Source organism: Gorilla gorilla, chromosome 5, assembly GCF_029281585.2.
Source record: "Gorilla gorilla gorilla isolate KB3781 chromosome 5, NHGRI_mGorGor1-v2.1_pri, whole genome shotgun sequence".
NCBI classification, from domain to species: domain Eukaryota; kingdom Metazoa; phylum Chordata; class Mammalia; order Primates; family Hominidae; genus Gorilla; species Gorilla gorilla.
The window spans coordinates 194603722-194622178 of NC_073229.2; the positions used below are offsets into that span (position 1 = coordinate 194603722).

The 18457-nt window shown below is 42.2% G+C and overlaps 1 protein-coding gene across 14 annotated transcripts in view; it reads left to right on the forward strand.

Moving 5' to 3' along the window:
• Nucleotides 1-18457, forward strand: part of FAM120B (family with sequence similarity 120 member B) — a 98689-nt gene that overhangs the window by 19925 nt on the left and 60307 nt on the right. For 12 of the 14 annotated variants that reach the window (XR_010134421.1, XR_010134423.1, XR_010134422.1 and 9 more), the window contains exon 4: nucleotides 5282-5383. The exons of the other annotated variants lie outside the window; for them this stretch is intronic. Coding sequence is in view for 7 of the 12 variants with exons in the window: in XM_063708016.1 (XP_063564086.1) it covers nucleotides 5282-5383 (102 nt within the window). In the remaining 5 variants the exon portion in view is untranslated. The remainder of the gene's footprint in view (nucleotides 1-5281; nucleotides 5384-18457) is intronic. 14 annotated transcript variants of the gene reach the window in all.

The following is an 18457-nucleotide window of genomic DNA, read 5'->3' on the forward strand; positions in this document are numbered from 1 at the left end:
CAGGAGAGTTCACTTTTAAAAACATGGTAATACTCCTTGTCCTAAAGTTGTCTTTGTTTTATTGTAATATAGTCACTCCAGTATTCTTACTGTTAATGTTTGCATGGTATGGTATTTTTTCTATCCTTTTAAACTATTTCTTAACATCTAAAGTGCATCTCTTTTAAAAACAGCATGTCCAGTGTCACAGTCTCTCTTTTAATCGGAATGTTCAGACTGAACGTAACTCTTGGCATAATTAGGGCTCACTCTTCCGTTTTGCTTTTTGTTCTTTTTTCCCCACCTTATTTTCTCATTTTCATACTTCTTTTGGATTAGTTTAATAATTTTTAGTATTGTGTTTTATGCACTCATTTGGATTATTAGATTTACCTTTAAAAAAAAAAAAAAAAAGTAGTTGGCCGGGCATGGTAGCTCATGCCTGTAATCCCAGCACTTTGGGAGGCCGAGGCAGGCGGATCACCTGAGGTCAGGAGTTTGAGACCAGCCTGGCCAACATGGTGAAACCCTGTCTCTACTAAAAATACAGATATTAGCTGGGCATGATGGCAGGTGCCTGTAATCCCAGCTACTTGAGAGGCTGAGGCAGGAGAATTGCTTGAGCCCAGGAGACAGAGGTTGCAGTGAGCCAAGGTCACACCATTGCACACCATTGCCTGGGGACAAGATGGGGACAAGAGCGAGACTTCATCTCAAAAAAAAAAAAAAAAGTGGTTGATCTGGGGGGTCTGTTAGATTGGTGCAAAAATAATTGCGGTTTTTGCAATTTTAATATCTTTAACATCACCATTTACTATCAAATAATATACTATGTTACTAGCAATGTAAAAACCTTGTAACTGTGTATTTTCATTCTCCCCAACATTTTTGCTATTGTCGTTTTATGTCTTGTACATATATATATATTTTAAATTTGAAATAATTATGGATTCACAGGAAGTTGCAAGAATAGTACATAGTTTCCCATGTACCCTTCACTCAGATTCCTTCAAAGATGACATCTTATATAACTGTGGTGTAATATCAAAGCCAGAAAGTTAACATCAGGTACAATGCTAACTAAACTGCAGACCTTATTCAGTTGTGCCATTTTTTACATGCATGCATTTGTGTGTGTGGGTGTGTAGGTCTGTGCAAAGATCCTGCAGCTACCACCACAGCCAAGATACAGAGCTGGTTTGTTAGCACTCCCTCCATGTGCCCCTATGTCCTGGCAATCTTTCTTCCCCCCATTCCTGTCCTCTGGCAACTGCGAATCTGTTTTTCATCTCTATGTTCTTGTTCATTTCAGAATGTTATATAAATGGCAGCATACAATATGTAACCTTTGGAGATTATGCATATGTTGTAAACCCTATAATACATGAGGGGTTGGCACACTTTTTCTGTGAAGGGTCAGATAACAATAAATATTGTAGGTTTTGAGGGCTCCTTCCACAGTCCCCGTCACAACTACCCAATCCTGCTATTGTAGTGCAAGAGCAGCCATAGACAACATGTACATGAATGAATGTGGCTGTGTGCCAGGAAGCCTTTATTCAATTTTCCCATGTGACAGAACTTGAATTTTATTTTATTGATTTATTTTTTAGAAAGAGAGTCTCACTCTGTTGCCCAGGCTGGAGTGCAGTGGCACCATCACAGCTAACTGCAGCCTTCAACTCCAAGGCTGAAGGGATCCTCCTACCTCAGCCTCTTGAGTAACTGAGATGACAGGCATGCGCCACCACACCCGGCTAATTTTTAAATATTCTTTTTTTGAAGAGATAGGATCTCGCTATGTTACCTAGGCTGGTCTCAAATTCCTGACCTCAAGATATCCCCCACGTCAGCCTCCCAAAGTGTTGGGATTACAGATGTGAGTTACCGCACCAGGCCAAAACTTGAATTTTTTTTTTTTGAGATGGAGTCTTGCTCTGTCGCCCAGGCTGGAGTGCAGTAGCACAATCTCGGCTCACTGCAAGCCCCACCTCCCGGGTTCACACCATTCTCCTGCCTCAGCCTCCCGAGTACCTGGGACTACAGGCACCCGCCACCATGCCTGGCTAATTTTTTGTATTTTTAGTAGAGACGGGGTTTCACTGTGTTAGCCAGGATGATCTCGATCTCCTGACCTTGTGATCCGCCCGCCTCAGCCTCCCAAAGTGCTGGGATTACAGGCGTGAGCCACCGCGCCCGGCCAACTTGAATTTTATAGAGTATAATTTTCAGGAGTCACAAAATATTCTTAAAAACATTTTTTTCCAACCATTAAAAAAATATGAAAACATTATTAGTTTTCAGACTGTAAAAAAGCAGGCAGATTTGACCCATGAGCTGGTAGTTTGCCAATTTCCACTTTAAATTATAGGCTTTATACACACTGCACACGGAGGCTGCTCCGGTGAGTCCATGAGTGAGTGGGGAGTGAGTGGGAAGACCAGGATATGACCATGCTGCTGTAGGCTTTATACACACTGCACACGCAGGCTGCTCCGGTGAGTCCATGAGTGAGTGGAGAGTGAGTGGGAAGGCCAGGACATGACCATACACTGCTGTAGGCTTTATACACACTGCACACGCAGGCTGCTCCGGTGAGTCCATGAGTGAGTGAAGAGTCACTGGGAAGGCCAGGACACGACCGTATACTGCTGTAGGCTTTATACACACTGCACACGCAGGCTGCTCCGGTGAGTCCATGAGTGAGTGAAGAGTCAGTGGGAAGGCCAGGACATGACCGTGTTGCTGTAGGCTTTATACACACTGCACACGCAGGCTGCTCCGGTGACTCCGGTGAGCGAGTGGGAAGTGAATGGGAAGGCCAGGACATGACCATACACTGCTGTAGGTTTTATACATACTGCACATTTAGGGCTATAATACATTCAGAAAATATTTCTTTCCTCAACAATAAATTAACCTTAACTTACTGTAACTTTTTTACTTTTTAAACTTTTAAATTTATTTAACTTTTTGACTCTTGTAATTAACACCTAACTTAAAATACAAACACATTATACAACTGGACAAAACATTCTTTCTTTATATCATTCTATAAGCCTTTTACTATTAGAAAAATTTTTAACTCTACTTCCTGAATTCATACTTTAGAAACTTTTAATTTTTTTAAACTTCTTTGTTAAAAGCTCAGACACAAGCACGCACATTAGTCTAGGACTCCACGGGGTCAGGATCATCAAGGCTTCACCAGAAATGTGTATGCAGTCCATCACTAACCAAATCATCGTTTATGCAGTACAGGACTGTATTTCATCTTTCTTTGGGGGAGTATAGTTTTGCTGCATATAGAATTTTAGGTTGTTCTGTATTTTCTCCTGGCGTGTATAGTTTCTGATGAGACAGCAAGGCTCATCTTTATCGTTGTTCCCCATGTGTAACGTGGCTTTTCTCCTCTAGCTGTCTTTGCAATTCCTCTCCAGTTTGCTGGATTTTGAGTAAGGTTCACTCTGCCACCTTCATGGGATTCTTGAGCTTCCTAAATCTATGGGTTTATATTTCCTATCAAATTTGGAAGAAATGAGCGTTTTTTTAAATAAGATTTTGTCTTTCTCAATCTCTTTTGCCTCTTCCTCTGGGCCATTTGTTGACTTCCTCCTACAGGGTCCACATAGTTTTGCTTATTTTCATGTCTAGCGTTTTTTGATTGTATGCCAGAACATTTTGGATACTAAAAAGAGTGTAGAGTTTAGTTCTGTCACACAGTTACTCTACCTGCTCCTTCCGAGACTTGCCTTTAAACTTCATTAGGCTGTGTCCATTGTGGCTTTTACTTTACAGCTAGCACAGACCTACTCCTAAGGCAGGGCCTTCCAGGCTATCACCAGAGTGCCCAAGGTGTAGGACAAGGTCTCTTCATGTTTGCTGGTGGTGGAAACTCCACTGTCTTCAAGCCCAGTGCAAGCTCCACTGGTTGGCCAGCCCCAGGACCTTGCCTGGCTTCTCTGAGTCTTACCCTGTATCCCGATAGCTCTCTCTTCAGCCAGAGTCTAAAGGGCACTTGCCATCTGCACACTGCCCTGCTCTCTGGTGCTGTGTCCTGCAGATGGTGGCCTCAATAGTCTTGATCTCCAGTCTCTGTCTCCTCATCTGAGGAACTACCTCCCTCACTAGGATACAGTCTGGACAGTGCCTATGGGCACAAAATTGGCGTGATAGAGAGTTGTTTCCCTTCTGTCTGGGATAACAATCTGGCACTGCCCATTGTCCGTCACATGAATGCAGTTGCTAGAACCATTTCTTCAGTTCTAGTGTTGATGGTAGGAAGGCTGGTCAGTGGCTCTGCCCATTCACAAACGACCACCCCCACTGTCCCCTGCTCAGTGGCTCTGCTCGATCACAGTCACCCCCACGGTCCTGTGGCATCACAGGTGCTGATAATGCCAACTGCAAAGTCGAGTGCTGGAGTGATTCATGTTCCTTTTTTACTGACTTTTTTTTTTTCTTAGAAGGTTTTGAGATGTTCTCTTTATCCTGTGTTTAGCAAATCTCTGTTGTCTCAGTTCTCTCCTGGAAGTGCTGTGAAATGCAGGTGGGGCTTCCTGGGCTGATACTCTCTTTCTTCATCTTTTGGTTCCTGTTTTTGTGTTTTTGTGCTACATTAAGGGGACATCTCTCCACTTCATTTCTCAGCTCTTTTATAGAAGTGTCCACTCTTCTTCTCTTCATCAAGGCCTGCTTCCCCCAGCCCTGGACCAAGCCCACTGCCTCTTTCTGCCCCGCATCGAAGCCCTCTGCCCAACTTGAGCAGCTGTCTGACTGATGATCACCTTTGTGCTGGGATGTCTGGCATCTAGGGACACCACCTCTTCTTCCCTTCCCCCTTAAGCACCTGTTCTCTGCTGACCTCCTCCCTTCAGAGTTCCTCAGTTACACCCACTGTCTTCTTTACCTGGTCTTGCTTTAAAAAACTGTATCCATGTTGACTGTCCAATTCCAGCAGTTTTCTTTAAGTGTTTTCTGGAACAGTGTGAGGGAGGTAGGGAGGAAAGACATCGTAGGAGTCATTAACATGGTAAACTCTCTCTCCCATATTATTGTTTACTTACCCAGATTATCCTGAGGATTTTGTCGGTTCCACAGGGTATGGTTCTTGATGGAATGAACAGATTACCCTCAGATTGGAGGATAAGAAATTAATTGTTGGATAACTAAGGTTACTCAGTCACCTTGGATTTGAGAGCTCACCTTTGAATTGGCCGCCTGGGCAGAGCTGGGTCTGTGACACTGTGAGCCTGGCGATGCATGCCCTCATGCATCTACTGACCCAACTCTTTTTCTTCAGATGTCACCAGCACCTGCCTAGCTGTCAAGGAGTGGTTTGTGTATCCTGGGAACCCACTGAGGCACCCGGACCTCGTCAGGCCGCTGCAGATGACCATTCCAGGTACAGGCAGCCTTTCTTTAAATGAACCACAGATCTTTCCATTCTATGATAAAAGTCTAAGAATGCATCAGTTATGGAAAGCATCTTTTACCAGAATTGCACAAATACTAGTTTTTATTTAAACCCTTGGCTCATGATTAATGTATCCATCTAATAAAGTCCCAAAGTAATGGAAGGATGATGCTGTGGCAGGTTTACCCTGGACCATCTGCGGCGGTGCTCTGCCTCTTTCTCCATCCACCCTGGTCCAGGTCCACAGCAGTGGAGAGAGAAAAGAGACAGAAGGATGGCCGTGCTCAGCTCATGTTGCTGCTGCAGCCCCAGTGCCTGATGTCTAGTTGTTGCTTGGTAGACGTCCACAGAGTTTAACGGGATAGATTCTTGATATTCTGCTTGAATCAACAATCTTACCTTCTCCCCACCACTGAAAGCATATTTTGATGAGTTCTGGCACCAGAAAGAGAAGATAAAGGAGGGTTATTTTCACTGGAAAAAAGGTTACATTTTCATGAGCAATATCTTAAAGCTTAATGAGAGGTAAGGAAAAACAAAGTTCACCTGCAGATTAGCTGAAGTATATCCAAAGAGCAGCCTTTCTTTCTGTGAGTTCGTAGTATCTGAAACAGGTCAGGAATGTACAAGTGTCAGGGTAGGGTTCTACACACAAACAGTTAAGGAAGAGGAGGCTAAGCTTCAGAGTTTATTTTTAGTGGCTCATGTCATTGTTTCACCGAACAAATATTTTCCTACAGTTTTGCTATTCCATTTTCATATGCATTAAATTCTCTGGTTTCGCTGCTATTTTCCATGACATGAACGTGTAATTTACCAAGTACAGATCTGGGCACTATAATTGGTTTTTAAATAAATGGAATTGTATTGAGAGAGAAGTTGAGAAAAGCTATTGTAGGGGGTGTTTCCTTATTCTGTTAATCATACACTAAAACCTTAAAAGTACTTATCAGAGAAACATAATTAAAATGCATTGACATTTGTTTTTACAGTAAGGAACATTTTTTTAAAGGATAGCCAAAATAATTTTCCAAAAATGTTTTATTATATATGTATTTTCATCTTATAGTATCTTTCCAAATATAATATGGAAAATGACTATTACATCTCTTTTCATTGTTTGAATTAAAGAGAACATTTGACTGTTCGTCATTGTGTCAAGAGTTAATTTTAAAGGCCACTCTATATAATGTTTTAATAAATTCCAGAAATTGTATAAGTATTAGAGAGACTACTTCAGAGCTTGTGAAAACATCCTCCGTTGCACTCCCAGAGTGGGAAAGCGTGTATATAGCACCTTGGACCGCACATTGGGTTCTCTTCTGGAAGGAGCTCCGGAAGCCTGTGCTCTACATGGAGGGCCATGCTCAAACACACTCATTTCCACAGCTGTTACTCTAGACATAGGATTTGAACTTTTATACGGAGGGCCACGTCTCAGACACACTCATTTCCACAGCTGTTACTCTAGACATAGGGTTTGAACTTTTACACGGAGGGCCACGTCTCAGACACACTCATTTCCACAGCTGCTATTCTAGACATAGGATTTGAACTTTTATATGGAGGGCCACGTCTCAGACACATTCATTTCCACAGCTATTGCTCTAGAAATTGGATTTGAATTTTTATATGGAGGGCCACGTCTCAGACACACTCATTTCCACAGCTGTTATTCTAGACATAGGGTTTGAACTTTTACACGGAGGGCCACGTCTCAGACACATTCATTTCCACAGCTATTGCTCTAGAAATTGGATTTGAATTTTTATATGGAGGGCCACGTCTCAGACACACTCATTTCCACAGCTGTTATTCTAGACATAGGGTTTGAACTTTTACACGGAGGGCCACGTCTCAGACACATTCATTTCCACAGCTATTGCTCTAGAAATTGGATTTGAATTTTTATATGGAGGGCCACGTCTCAGACACACTCATTTCCACAGCTGTTATTCTAGACATAGGATTTGAACTTTTACACGGAGGGCCACGTCTCAGACGCATTGATTTCCACAGCTATTGCTCTAGAAATTGGATTTGAATTTTTATATGGAGGGCCACGTCTTAAACACACTCATTTCCACAGCTATTACTCTAGACATAGGATTTGAACTTTTACACGGAGGGCCACATCTCAAACACACTCATTTCCACAGCTGTTACTCTAGAAATTGGATTTCAATTTTTATATGGAGGGCCACATCTTAAACACACTCATTTCCACAGTTATTACTCTAGACATAGGATTTGAACTTTTACACGGAGGGCCACGTCTCAGACACACTCATTTCCACAGCTGTTACTCTAGAAATTGGATTTGAATTGTTTATTCCAGATTATTTCAATGGGTGACTCCTTATTTACACTTGCACTAATGCAACATCATCAATAATGATGATAATTCAAAAGACAAGATTTTAAATTTTAAGTGCTTTTCCGTATCTATGAGGAATATTGCCAAATGATTTTAGACAAAAATGGAAAACAGAACATCCAATTTCCTGTCAAGTATTCACATGAATACAACATATGATTACAAACAGATCAGCCGGGTGGGGTTGGGGGGCTCACGCCTGTAATCCCAGCACTTTGGGAGGCTGTGGCAGGTGGGTCACCTGAGATCAGGAGTTTGACACCCGCCTGGCCAACATGGTGAAACCTTGTCTCTACTAAAAATACAAAAATTAGCTGGGTGTGGTGGCAGACACCTGTAGTCTCAGCTACTCAGAAGGCTGAGGCAGGAGAATTGCTGGAACCCTGGAGGCGGAGGTTGCAGTGAGCCGAGATCACGCCATTGCACTCCAGCCTGGGCGACAACAGCAAGACTCCATCTCAAAAAAAAAAAAGTGAGATCCTGCCGATGGGCCCTTCCCGTCCACCTGTCAGGAAAACCTGCAAAAGGTTCTTGTCACACCATTAGAGCCAGTTTTTCCCAAATGACACCCATACCTGATTTTCCTTGTTCTTCTAAGACAGTTTTAATTAGGGTAACCTCATAAGTGCTACATTTTCAGTGAATTTTTCAATATAGCGGCCCATGTCCTTTTTTTTTTTTTTAAAGTCTTTTTCCTCTGGTAGCACATGTGATTTAATGCTTGCTTTCCTGAATTGTAGAAATAAAAGGAAATCACAAGTATTTTTCAACAAAGTGGAACTGAGGCCGAAGGGTGCAGAAAAAAACTATAGAAATTAGTTAAAAATTAGGAAGGGGAAATAATCAAAATTAACGAGCCAGGGAGCAGAAAAAGAAATCTCATTCCTGGGTGCTATGGTTTGAATGTTTGTACCCCCACCTCACCACCCCACCCCCGCAATTCCTGTATTGAAAACCTAATCACTAATGTGATGGTATTGGGAGGTGGGGCCTTTGGGAGGGAAAGAGGTGATTAGATGGGATTCCTGCCCTTATAAAAGAGGCCCCTTCTTCCGTGTGAAGGTTCCAATATGCCATCTGTGAACCAGGAAGCAGGGCCTCACCAGAAGCCAACCGTGCTGGCATCTTGATCTTGGGCTTCCAGCCTCCAGAAATTTTTTGCTGTTAAAAGCTACCTAATTTATGGTGTTTTGCCACAGCATCTCAGATGGACCAAGACACTGGTTTGTTTTATTCAGGGAGCTTATTTACATGCATGTATTTCTGTGGGCCTCATCTTTTTTTTTTTTTTTTTTTTTTGTGAGACAGAGTCTCACTCTGTCGCCCAGGCTGGAGTGCAGTGGCACAATCTTAGCTCACTGCAACCTCTGCCTCCTCAGTAGCTGGGACTACAGGCACATGCCACCACACCCAACTAATTTTTGTATTTTTAGTAGAGTCTGGGTTTCGCCTTGTTGGCCAGGCTGGTCTCAAACTCCTGGCCGCAAATGATCCTTCCGCTTCTGCCTCCCAAAGTGCTGGGATTACAGGCGTCAGCCACTGCCCAGCGTATGGGCCCCATCTTTACGTGTGTGCATGTGGGAGCATGTATATAGGATATATATACTACATTTCATTTCTTTTACAATATATCATGGAAGATGATGTTTCTGATAACACAGTTTAGCTTCCATTTCCCAAACCCAGCTTGTAAAGGTCCTTGATGTGTGCATGTGTGTCTACCCTTTCCCAGCACACTGCCTGCTCTCACTCCTCTTACTCACTTTCCTGACGTTCTCCATTCTGTGGCTGGGAGTCTTGGCCCACACCAAAGGCAAGCATTTGAAATTGCCTTTTCAGTCTCCAGAATTGGAGATTTGTCAATTCTTCATTTTCAAAGTGCTGGTGGCTTTTTTTCTCTTCTAAGTGTTGTTTTTTTAAGTTACTTTAAGCATATCCTTATTTTAGAAACCTAGGAAAACTAATGCACACATCTAATTGGTAATTTGTCTATCTTGAAGAACCTTTTTAAAGTGGTGTTCAACAATCAGAAAGCTTAGTATTTCTTGGCTATACACATTTGATTTACCAAAATTGCAGAATATCTTAGAAGACTATTTTACAAAATGAAATGAGGGTAAGTCATACATTTCATGAAAAGAGGACCATGTATTTGATTCAATCTGTCATTTGCTATCAAACAGTTGTAGGGGCTTTCTTGTTCACCTCCTCTTACATACACTGTTGAAGGTTTTCCTCTGACCCTTGTTGCAAGGTCAGTCAAGAAAGTGCTCAACAAGTCTTGGAGGTTTCTGTGAGTGGTAAAAGGAAGCTGGTGTGTGTGTGTGTGTGTGTGCACATGCCCTTAAGGAAGCTGGTGTGTGGGTGTGTGTGTGCCTGCCCTTGGTGAGGCTCTGCTCATGTGGCTGCCGGTGTCTGAAACTGCCCCGACCATCGCAGATCAACATAAATTGGTTAAAATCTCAAAAGCAGTTTTTCACTAACTTGTAAAAAATAGTGTGAAGCTTTGTCAAATGTGTTAACAAATTCACATTAGAGTCACAAGGGTTAAATTTTGCATTACTACTTTTTATAGCCACTTTCACTGTTGAATGCATTAGATGGGAGTGGTGTAATGATGTAATTTTTGCAAGCATGAAATTAGAAAACTTATCCATGTAAGTATAGAGTTTGATATATTGAGATGTAAATGTATTCTGTTTTGTTTATATATGAATGAATTTTTTTGCTTATTATAAATAGGCTTTTGAATTTTGTTCATCTAAAGATTCACTTTGCATGTGCGTAGTCAGGGTTTTTTGAGGTTTTTTTGTTTTTTTTTAATGTAAGTTCTGGGATACATGTGCAGAACTTGCAGGATTGTTACAGAGGTATACATGTGCCATTGTGGTTTGTTGCACCTATCAACCCGTCATCTAGGTTTTAAGCCCCACATGCATTAGGTATTTCTCCTAATGCTGCCCCTCCCCTTGCCCCCAACCCCCCAACAGGACCCAGTGTGTGATGTTCCCCTCCCTGTGTCTGTGTGCTCTCATTGTTCAACTCCCACTTATGAGTGAGAACATGTGGTGTTTGGTTTTCTATTCTTGTGTTAGTTTGCTGAGAATTATGGTTTCCAGCTTCATCCATGTCCCTGCAAAGGACATGAACTCATTCTTTTTTGTGGCTGCATAGTATTCCATGGTGTGTGTATGCCACATTTTCTTTATACAGTCTATCATTGATGGGCATTTGGATTGGTTCCAAGCCTTGCTATTGTAAATAGTACTGCAGTAAACATACGTGTGCATGTGTCTTTATAATAGAAAGATTTATACCTTTGGGTATATACCTAGTAATGGGATTGCTGGGTCAGATGGTATTTCTGGTTCTAGACCCTTGAGGAATTGCTACACTGTCTTCCACAATGGTTGAACTAATTTACAGTCCCATCAACAGTGTAAAAGCATTCCTGTTTCACCACATCCTCGCCAGCATAGTTGTTTCCTGACTTTTTAATGATCACCATTCTGACACATGAAATGGTATCTCATTGTGGTTTTAATTTGCATTTCTCTAATGACCAGTGATGATGAGCTTTTTTCTTCATATGTTTGTTGGCTGCATAAATGTCTTCTTTTGAGAAGTGTCTGTTCATATCCTTCATCCACTTTTTGATGGGGTTGTTTTTTTCTTGAAATTTAAGTTCCTTGTAGATTCTGGATATTAGCCCTTTGTCAGATGGATAGATTGCAAAAATTTTCCCCCATTCTGTAGGTTGCCTGTTCACTCTGATGATAGTTTCTTTTGCAGTGCAGAAGCTCTTTAGTTTAATTAGATCCCATTTGTCAGTTTTGGCTTTTGTCACAATTGCTTTTGGTGTTTTAGTCATGAAGTCTTTGCCCATGCCTATGTCCTGAATGGTATTGTCTAGGTTTTCTTCTAGGGATTTTATGGTTTTAGGTTTTACATTTAAGTCTTTAATCCATCTTGAGTTAATTTTTGTATAAGGTATAAGGAAGGGGTCCAGCTTCTGTTTTCTGCTTATGGCTAGCCAGTTTTCACAGCACCATTTATTAAACAGGGAATCTTTTCCCTGTTGCTTGTTTTTGTCAGGTTTGTCAAAGATCAGATGGTTGTAGATGTGTGGTGTTATTTCTGAGGCCTTTGGTCTATATATCTGTTTTGGTACCAGTACCACGCTGTTTTGGTTACTGTAGCCTTGTAGTATAGTTTGAAGTCAGGTAGCGTGATGGCTCCAGCTTTGTTCTTTTTGCTTACGGTTGTCTTGGCTATACGGGCTTTTTGGTTCCATATGAAATTTAAAGTAGTTTTTTCTAATTCTGTGAAGAAAGCCAATGTTAGCTTGGTGGGAATAGCATTGAATCTGTAAATTACTTTGGGCAGTATGGCCATTTTCATGATATTAATTCTTCCTATCCATGAGCATGGAATGTTTTTCCATTTGTTTGTGTCCTCTCTTATTTCCTTGAGCAGTGGTTTGTAGTTCTCCTTGAAGAGGTCCTTCACATCATTTGTAAGTTGTATTCCTAGGTATTTTATTCTCTGTGTAGCAATTGTGAATGGGAGTTCACTCATGATTTGGCTGTCTGCTTGTCTATTATTGGTGTATAGGAATGCTTGTGATTTTTGCACATTGATTTTTGTATGCTGAGACTTTGCTGAAGTTGCTTATCACCTTAAGGAGTTTTTGGGCTGAGACAATGGGGTTTTCTAAATATACAATCACGTCATCTGCAAACAGAGACAATTTGATTTTCTCTCTTCCTATTTGAATACTTTTTATTTCTTTTTCTTGCCTGATTGCCCTGGACAGAACTTCCAATACTGTGTTGAATAGGAGTGGTGAGAGAGGGCATCCTTGTTTTGTGCCGGTTTTCAAAGGGAATGTTTCCAGCTTTTGCCCATTCTGTATGATATTGGCTTTGGGTTTGTCATAAATAGCTCTTGTTATTTTGAGATATCTTCCATCAATACCTAGTTACTGGGAGTTTTTAGCATGAAGGGCTGTTGAATTTTATCGAAGGCCTTTTCTGCATCTATTGAGATAAACGTGATTTTTGTCATTGGTTCATTTATGTGATTGATTACGTTTATTAATTTGCATATATTGAACCAGGCTTGCATCCCAGGGATGAAGCCGACCTGATCGTGGTGGATAAACTTTTTGATGGGCTGCTGGATTTGGTTTGCCATTATTTTATTGAGGATTTTCGCATCGATGTTCATCAGAGATATTGGCCTGAAGTTTTCTTTTTTTGTTGTGTCTCTGCCAGGTTTTGGTATCAGGATGATGCTGACCTCATAAAATGAGTTAGGGAAAAGTCCCTCGTTTTCTATTGTTTGGAATAGTTTCAGAAAGAATGGCACCAGCTCCTCTTTGTACCTCTGGTAGAATTCGACTGTGAATCCGTCTGGTCCTGGGCTTTTTTTTGGTTGCTAGGCTATTAATTACTGTGTCAATTTCAGAACCTATTATTGGTCCGTTCAGGGATTCAACTTCTTCCTGGTTTAGTCTTGGAAGGTGTATGTGTCCAGGAATTTATCCATTTCTTCTAGATTTTCTAGTTTATTTGGGTAGAGGTGCTTATAGTATTCTCTGATGGTAGTTTGTGTTTCTGTGCGATCAGTGGTGATATCCCCTTTATCATTTTTATTGTGTCTGTTTGATTATTCTCTGTTTTCTTATTAGTCTGACTAGCAGTCTATCTATTTTGTTAATCTTTTCAAAAAAAAAACCCAGTTCCTGGATTCATTGATTTTTTTGAAGGGTTTTTCATGTCTCTATCTCCTTCAGTTCTGCTCTGATCTTAGTTATTTCTTGTCTTCTGCTAGCTTTTGAATTTGTTTGCTCTTGCTTCTCTAGTTATTTTAATTGTGATGTTAGGGTGTCGATTTCATATCTTTCCTGCTTTCTGATGTGGGCATTTAGTGCTAGAAATTTCCGTCTTAACACTGCTTTAGCTGTGTCCTAGAGATTCTGGTACGTTGTCTCTTTGTTCTCATTGGTTTCAAATAACTTCTTCATTTCTGCCTTAATTTTGTTATTTACCCAGTAGTCATTCAGGAGCAGGCTGCTCGGTTTCCATGTAGTTGTGCAGTTTTAAGTGAGTTTCTTAATCCTGAGCTCTAATTTGATTGCACTGTGGTCTGAGAGACTGTTTGTTATGATTTCTGTTCTTTTGCATTTGCTGAGGTGCGTTTTACTTCCATTTATGTGGTTGATTTTAGAATAAGTGCTGTCTGGTGCTGAGAAGAATGTATATTCTGTTGATTTGGGTTGGAGAGTTCTGTAGATGTCTCTTAGGTCTACTTGGTCCAGAGTTGAGTTCAAGTCCTGAATATCCTTGTTAATTTTTGTCTCGTTGATCTGATATTGACAATGGGGTGTTAAAGTCTCCCACTATTACTGTGTGGGAGTCTAAGTCTCTTTGTAGGTCTGTAAGAGCTTGTTTTATGAATCTGGGTGATCCTGTATTGGGTGCATATGTATTTAGGATAGCTACCTCTTCTTGTTGCATTGATCCCTTTACCATTATGTAATACCCCTTTGTCTTTTTTGATCTTTGTTGGATTAAAGTGTGTTGTATTAGAGACTAACATTGCAACCTGCTTTTTTTTTTTTTTTTTGCTTTCCATTTGGTAAATATTCCGCCATCCCTTTATTTTAAGCCTATGTGTGTCTTTGCACATGAAATGGGTCTCCTGAATACAGCACACCAATAGGTCTTGACTCGTTATCCAAATTGCCAGTCTGTGTCTTTTAATTGGGGCATTTTGCCCGTTTACATTTAAGGTTAATATTGTTATGTGTCATCATGATGCTAGCTGGTTATTTTGCACATTAGTTGATGCAGTTTCTTCATAGTGTCGATGGTCTTTATTTTTTGGTGTGTTTTTGCAGTGGCTGGTACCAGTTTTTTCTTTCCTTATTTAGTGCTTCCTTCAGGAGCTCTTGTAAGGCAGGCCTGGTGGTAACAAAATCCCTCAGCATTTGCTTGTCTGTAAAGGATTTTATTTCTCCTTTACTTGTGAAACTTAGTTGGCTGGATATGAAATTCTGAGTTGATTTGCAGAAGAATTTTCTTTATAAAATTGAAGTTTTAAGGGATGTCAGTGTTTTTGCCATTTTTCCAGTTCCAAAATGATTCCATTCCATTCTAGAAATTTGAAGTATGTAACTTGAAATCCTTAATAAAATTTGGATTCAATTTAAAAAAAAAAGAGGGAAAGAAATTCTGAGTTGAAAATTCTTTTCTTTAAGAATGTCGGGGCCAGGTGGGGTGGCTCATGCCTGTAATCCCAGCACTTTGGGAGGCCGGATCATGAGGTCGGGAGATTGAGACCATCCTGGCTAATATGGTGAAACCTTGTCTCTACTAAAAATACAAAAAAGTAGCCAGGCATTGTGGCACGCACCTGTAGTCCCAGCTACTTGGGAGGCTGAGGCAGGAGAATCACTTGAGCCTGGGAGGCAGAGGTTGCAGTGAGCTGAGATCGTGCCACTGCACTCCAGCCTGGATGACAGAGCGAGACTCCATCTCAAAAAAAAAAAAAGAATGTTGGACATTGGCCCCCCACTCTTTTGCGGCTTGTAGGGTTTCTGCAGAGAGATCTGCTGTTAGTCTGATGGGCTTCCCTTTGTAGGTAACCTGACCTTTCTCTCTGGCTGCCCTTAACATTTTTTCCTTCATTTCAACCTTGAAGAATCTGACAATTAGGTGTCTTAGGGTTGCTCTTCTCAAGGAGTATCTTATTGGTGTTCTCTGTATTTACTGAATTTGAATGTTGGTCTATCTTGTTAGGTTGGGGAAGTTCTCCTGGATAATATCCTAAAGTGTGTTTTCCAACCTGGTTCCATTCTCCCCATCTCCTTCCGGTACACCAGTCGATCGTAGGTTTGGTCTTTTCACATAGTCCCATATTTCTTGGAGGCTTTGTTCGTTCCTTTTCATTCTTCTTTCTCTAATCTTGTCTTCATGCCTTATTTCAATATGTTGATCTTCAATCTATGATATCCTTTCTTCCACTTGATTGATTTGGCTATTGATACTTGTGTGTGCTTCACGAAGTTCTCGTGCTGTGTTTTTCAGCTCCATCAGGTTATTTATGTTCTTCTCTGAACTGGTTATTCCAGTTAGCGGTTCCTGTAAGTGTTTATCAAGGTTCTTAGCTTCCTTGCATTGGGTTAGAACATGCTCCTTTAGCTCAGAGGAGTTTGTTATTACCCATCTTCTGAAGCCTAGTTCTGTCAGTTCATGAAACTCATTCTCTCTGTCCAGTTTTGTGCCCTTGCTGGAGAGGAGTTGTGATCATTTAGAGAAGAGGCATTCTGGTTTTTGTAATTTTCAGCATGTTTGCGCTGGCTTTTCCTCGTCTTCGTGGATTCATCTATCTTTGATCTATAAGGCTGATGACCTTTGGATGGGGTTTTTGTGTAGGTGTCCTTTTTGTTAATGTTGATGCTGTTACTTTGTTTGTTAGTTTTTCTTCCAACTGGCCTCTCTTCTGCAGGTCTGCTGCAGTTTGCTGGAGGTCCACTCTATACCCTGTTTGCCTGGTATCACCAGCGGAGGCTGCAGAACAGCAAATATTGCTGCCTGCTCCTTCCTGTGGAAGCTTCCTCCTAAAGGGGCACTGACCAGATGCCAGCCAGAGGTCTCCTGTATGAGGTGTCTGTCGACCCCTGCTGGGAGGTCTCTCCCAGTCAGGAGGCATGGGGATGAGGGACCCATTGAGGAAGCAGTCTGTCCCTCAGCAGAGCTCGAGTGCTGTGCTGGGAGAAACCTCCTTGCCAGGATCCGCTGCTGCTCTCTGCAGAGCCGTCAGGCAGGAACGTTTAAGTCCACTGAAGCTGCACCCACAGCAGCCCCCTTCCCCCAGGTGCTCTGTCCCAGGGAGATGGGAGTTTTATCTATAAGCCCCTGACTGGGGCTGCTGCCTTTCTTTCAGAGATGCCCTAACCAGTGAGGAGGAATCTAGAGAGGTAGTCTGGCCACAACCACTTTGCCGCACTGTGGTGAGTTCCGCCCAGTCCAAACTTCCTGGCCTCCCAGCACTGTTGGGAAAACCGCCTACCAAGCCTCAGTAATGGCAGACACCCCTCCCCCCACCAAGCTCGATCGTCCCAGGTCGACTTCAGACTGCTGTGCTGGCAGTGAGAATTTCAAGCCAGTGGTCCTTAGCTTGCTGGGCTCCATGGGAATGGGACCCACTGAGTGAGACCACTTGGCTCCCTGGCTTCAGCCCCCTTTCGAGGGGAGTGACAGTTCTGTCTCGCAGGGATTCCAGGCACCACTGGGGTACAAAAAAAAGCTCCTGCAGCTAGCTCGGTGTCTGCCCAAACAGCTGCCCAGTTTTGTGCTTGAAACCCAGGGCCCTGGTGGTGTAGACACACAAGGGAATCTCCTGATCTGCGGATTGCAAAAACTGTGGGAAAAGCATAGTATCTGGGCTGGATAGCACCATCCCTCATGGCTTCCCTTGGCTGGGGGAGAGCAGTCCCCAGCTCCTTGCACTTCCTGGGTGAGGCGACACCCCACCCTGCTTCTGCTCACCCTCCATGGGCTGTACCCACTGCCTAACCAGTCCCATTGAGATGAACCAGGTACCTCAGTTGGAAATGCAGAAATCACCAGCCTTCTGCGTTGGAATTGCTGGGAGCTGCAGACCAGAGCTGTTCTTATTTAGCCATCTTGCCAGATCTCCAGTATTTTCAGTACATGGATTGATTATGATCATAGCCATGACATGATCACAAGGTCCCACAATAGGCCGTCTCCAGGCTGAGGAGCAAGGAGAGCCAGTCCAAGTCCCAAAACTGAAGACCTTGGAGTCCAGTGTTCGAGGGCAGGAAGCATCCAGCATGGGAGAAGAATGTAGGCTGGGAGGCCAGGCCCGTGTCTCCAGTTTTCTGAGTTTTTTTGGTTTGGTTGTTTTTTGTTTTTTGTTTTTTTTCCTTTTGGCCAGGAATGATCTACCAACAGATAATGCTAAATAAATACTCACTTAAATTGAACTTGTGAATTTAAGCTTTCACAAATGATCTGAGCTAAAAGATATATGCAAGTTAATTCTAGGAGTTTCACTTCTTACATCCTGAGAATAGACACAAGCCAGGCAGTTTTATGTTTTTATTAACCCTAGGAATATGTAAGGAAAATAACCTTAAAATAACTCAAAAACCTACCTATTAAAAAACTTATTTCCATGTAAAAAGCACATGTAAGTGCCATGGCTTAGCGTCCAGCATGCCTTTCACTCTTCTGTGTTTGTAGCTGTGGAAACAGCAATGGGGCACTCAGGAGGTGCGTTCACAACTCTCCCCCAGGGGCCAAGTCCTCCAGACACCTCTCAGGACAGCCTTCAGAGCTTCCCACCATAGAACTGCCTCCTTTGCCTGCGCTTCTGCATGGCCCCCTGGGGCTCGGTCCCTCCTGAAAAGACCCTGAGGCTGTCCTGTCCATCTGTTCACACAAAACCTTTTACCAAATTGTGTACCGGGGTTTTTGAAGCTGATGTGTTTTAGAAGTGATGCTGGTGGGTGACCTGGGGACCAGATTGTTTGTTTTGGTCTCTAAGTTCTTGTTGGAAACATCTCAGCTGCCCATGAGGCTCTGGGTGAAACATGAGGGCCACCTTTGATCTTTATTGGCAAAGTCTTATCTTTATTCAAGACCTAGATG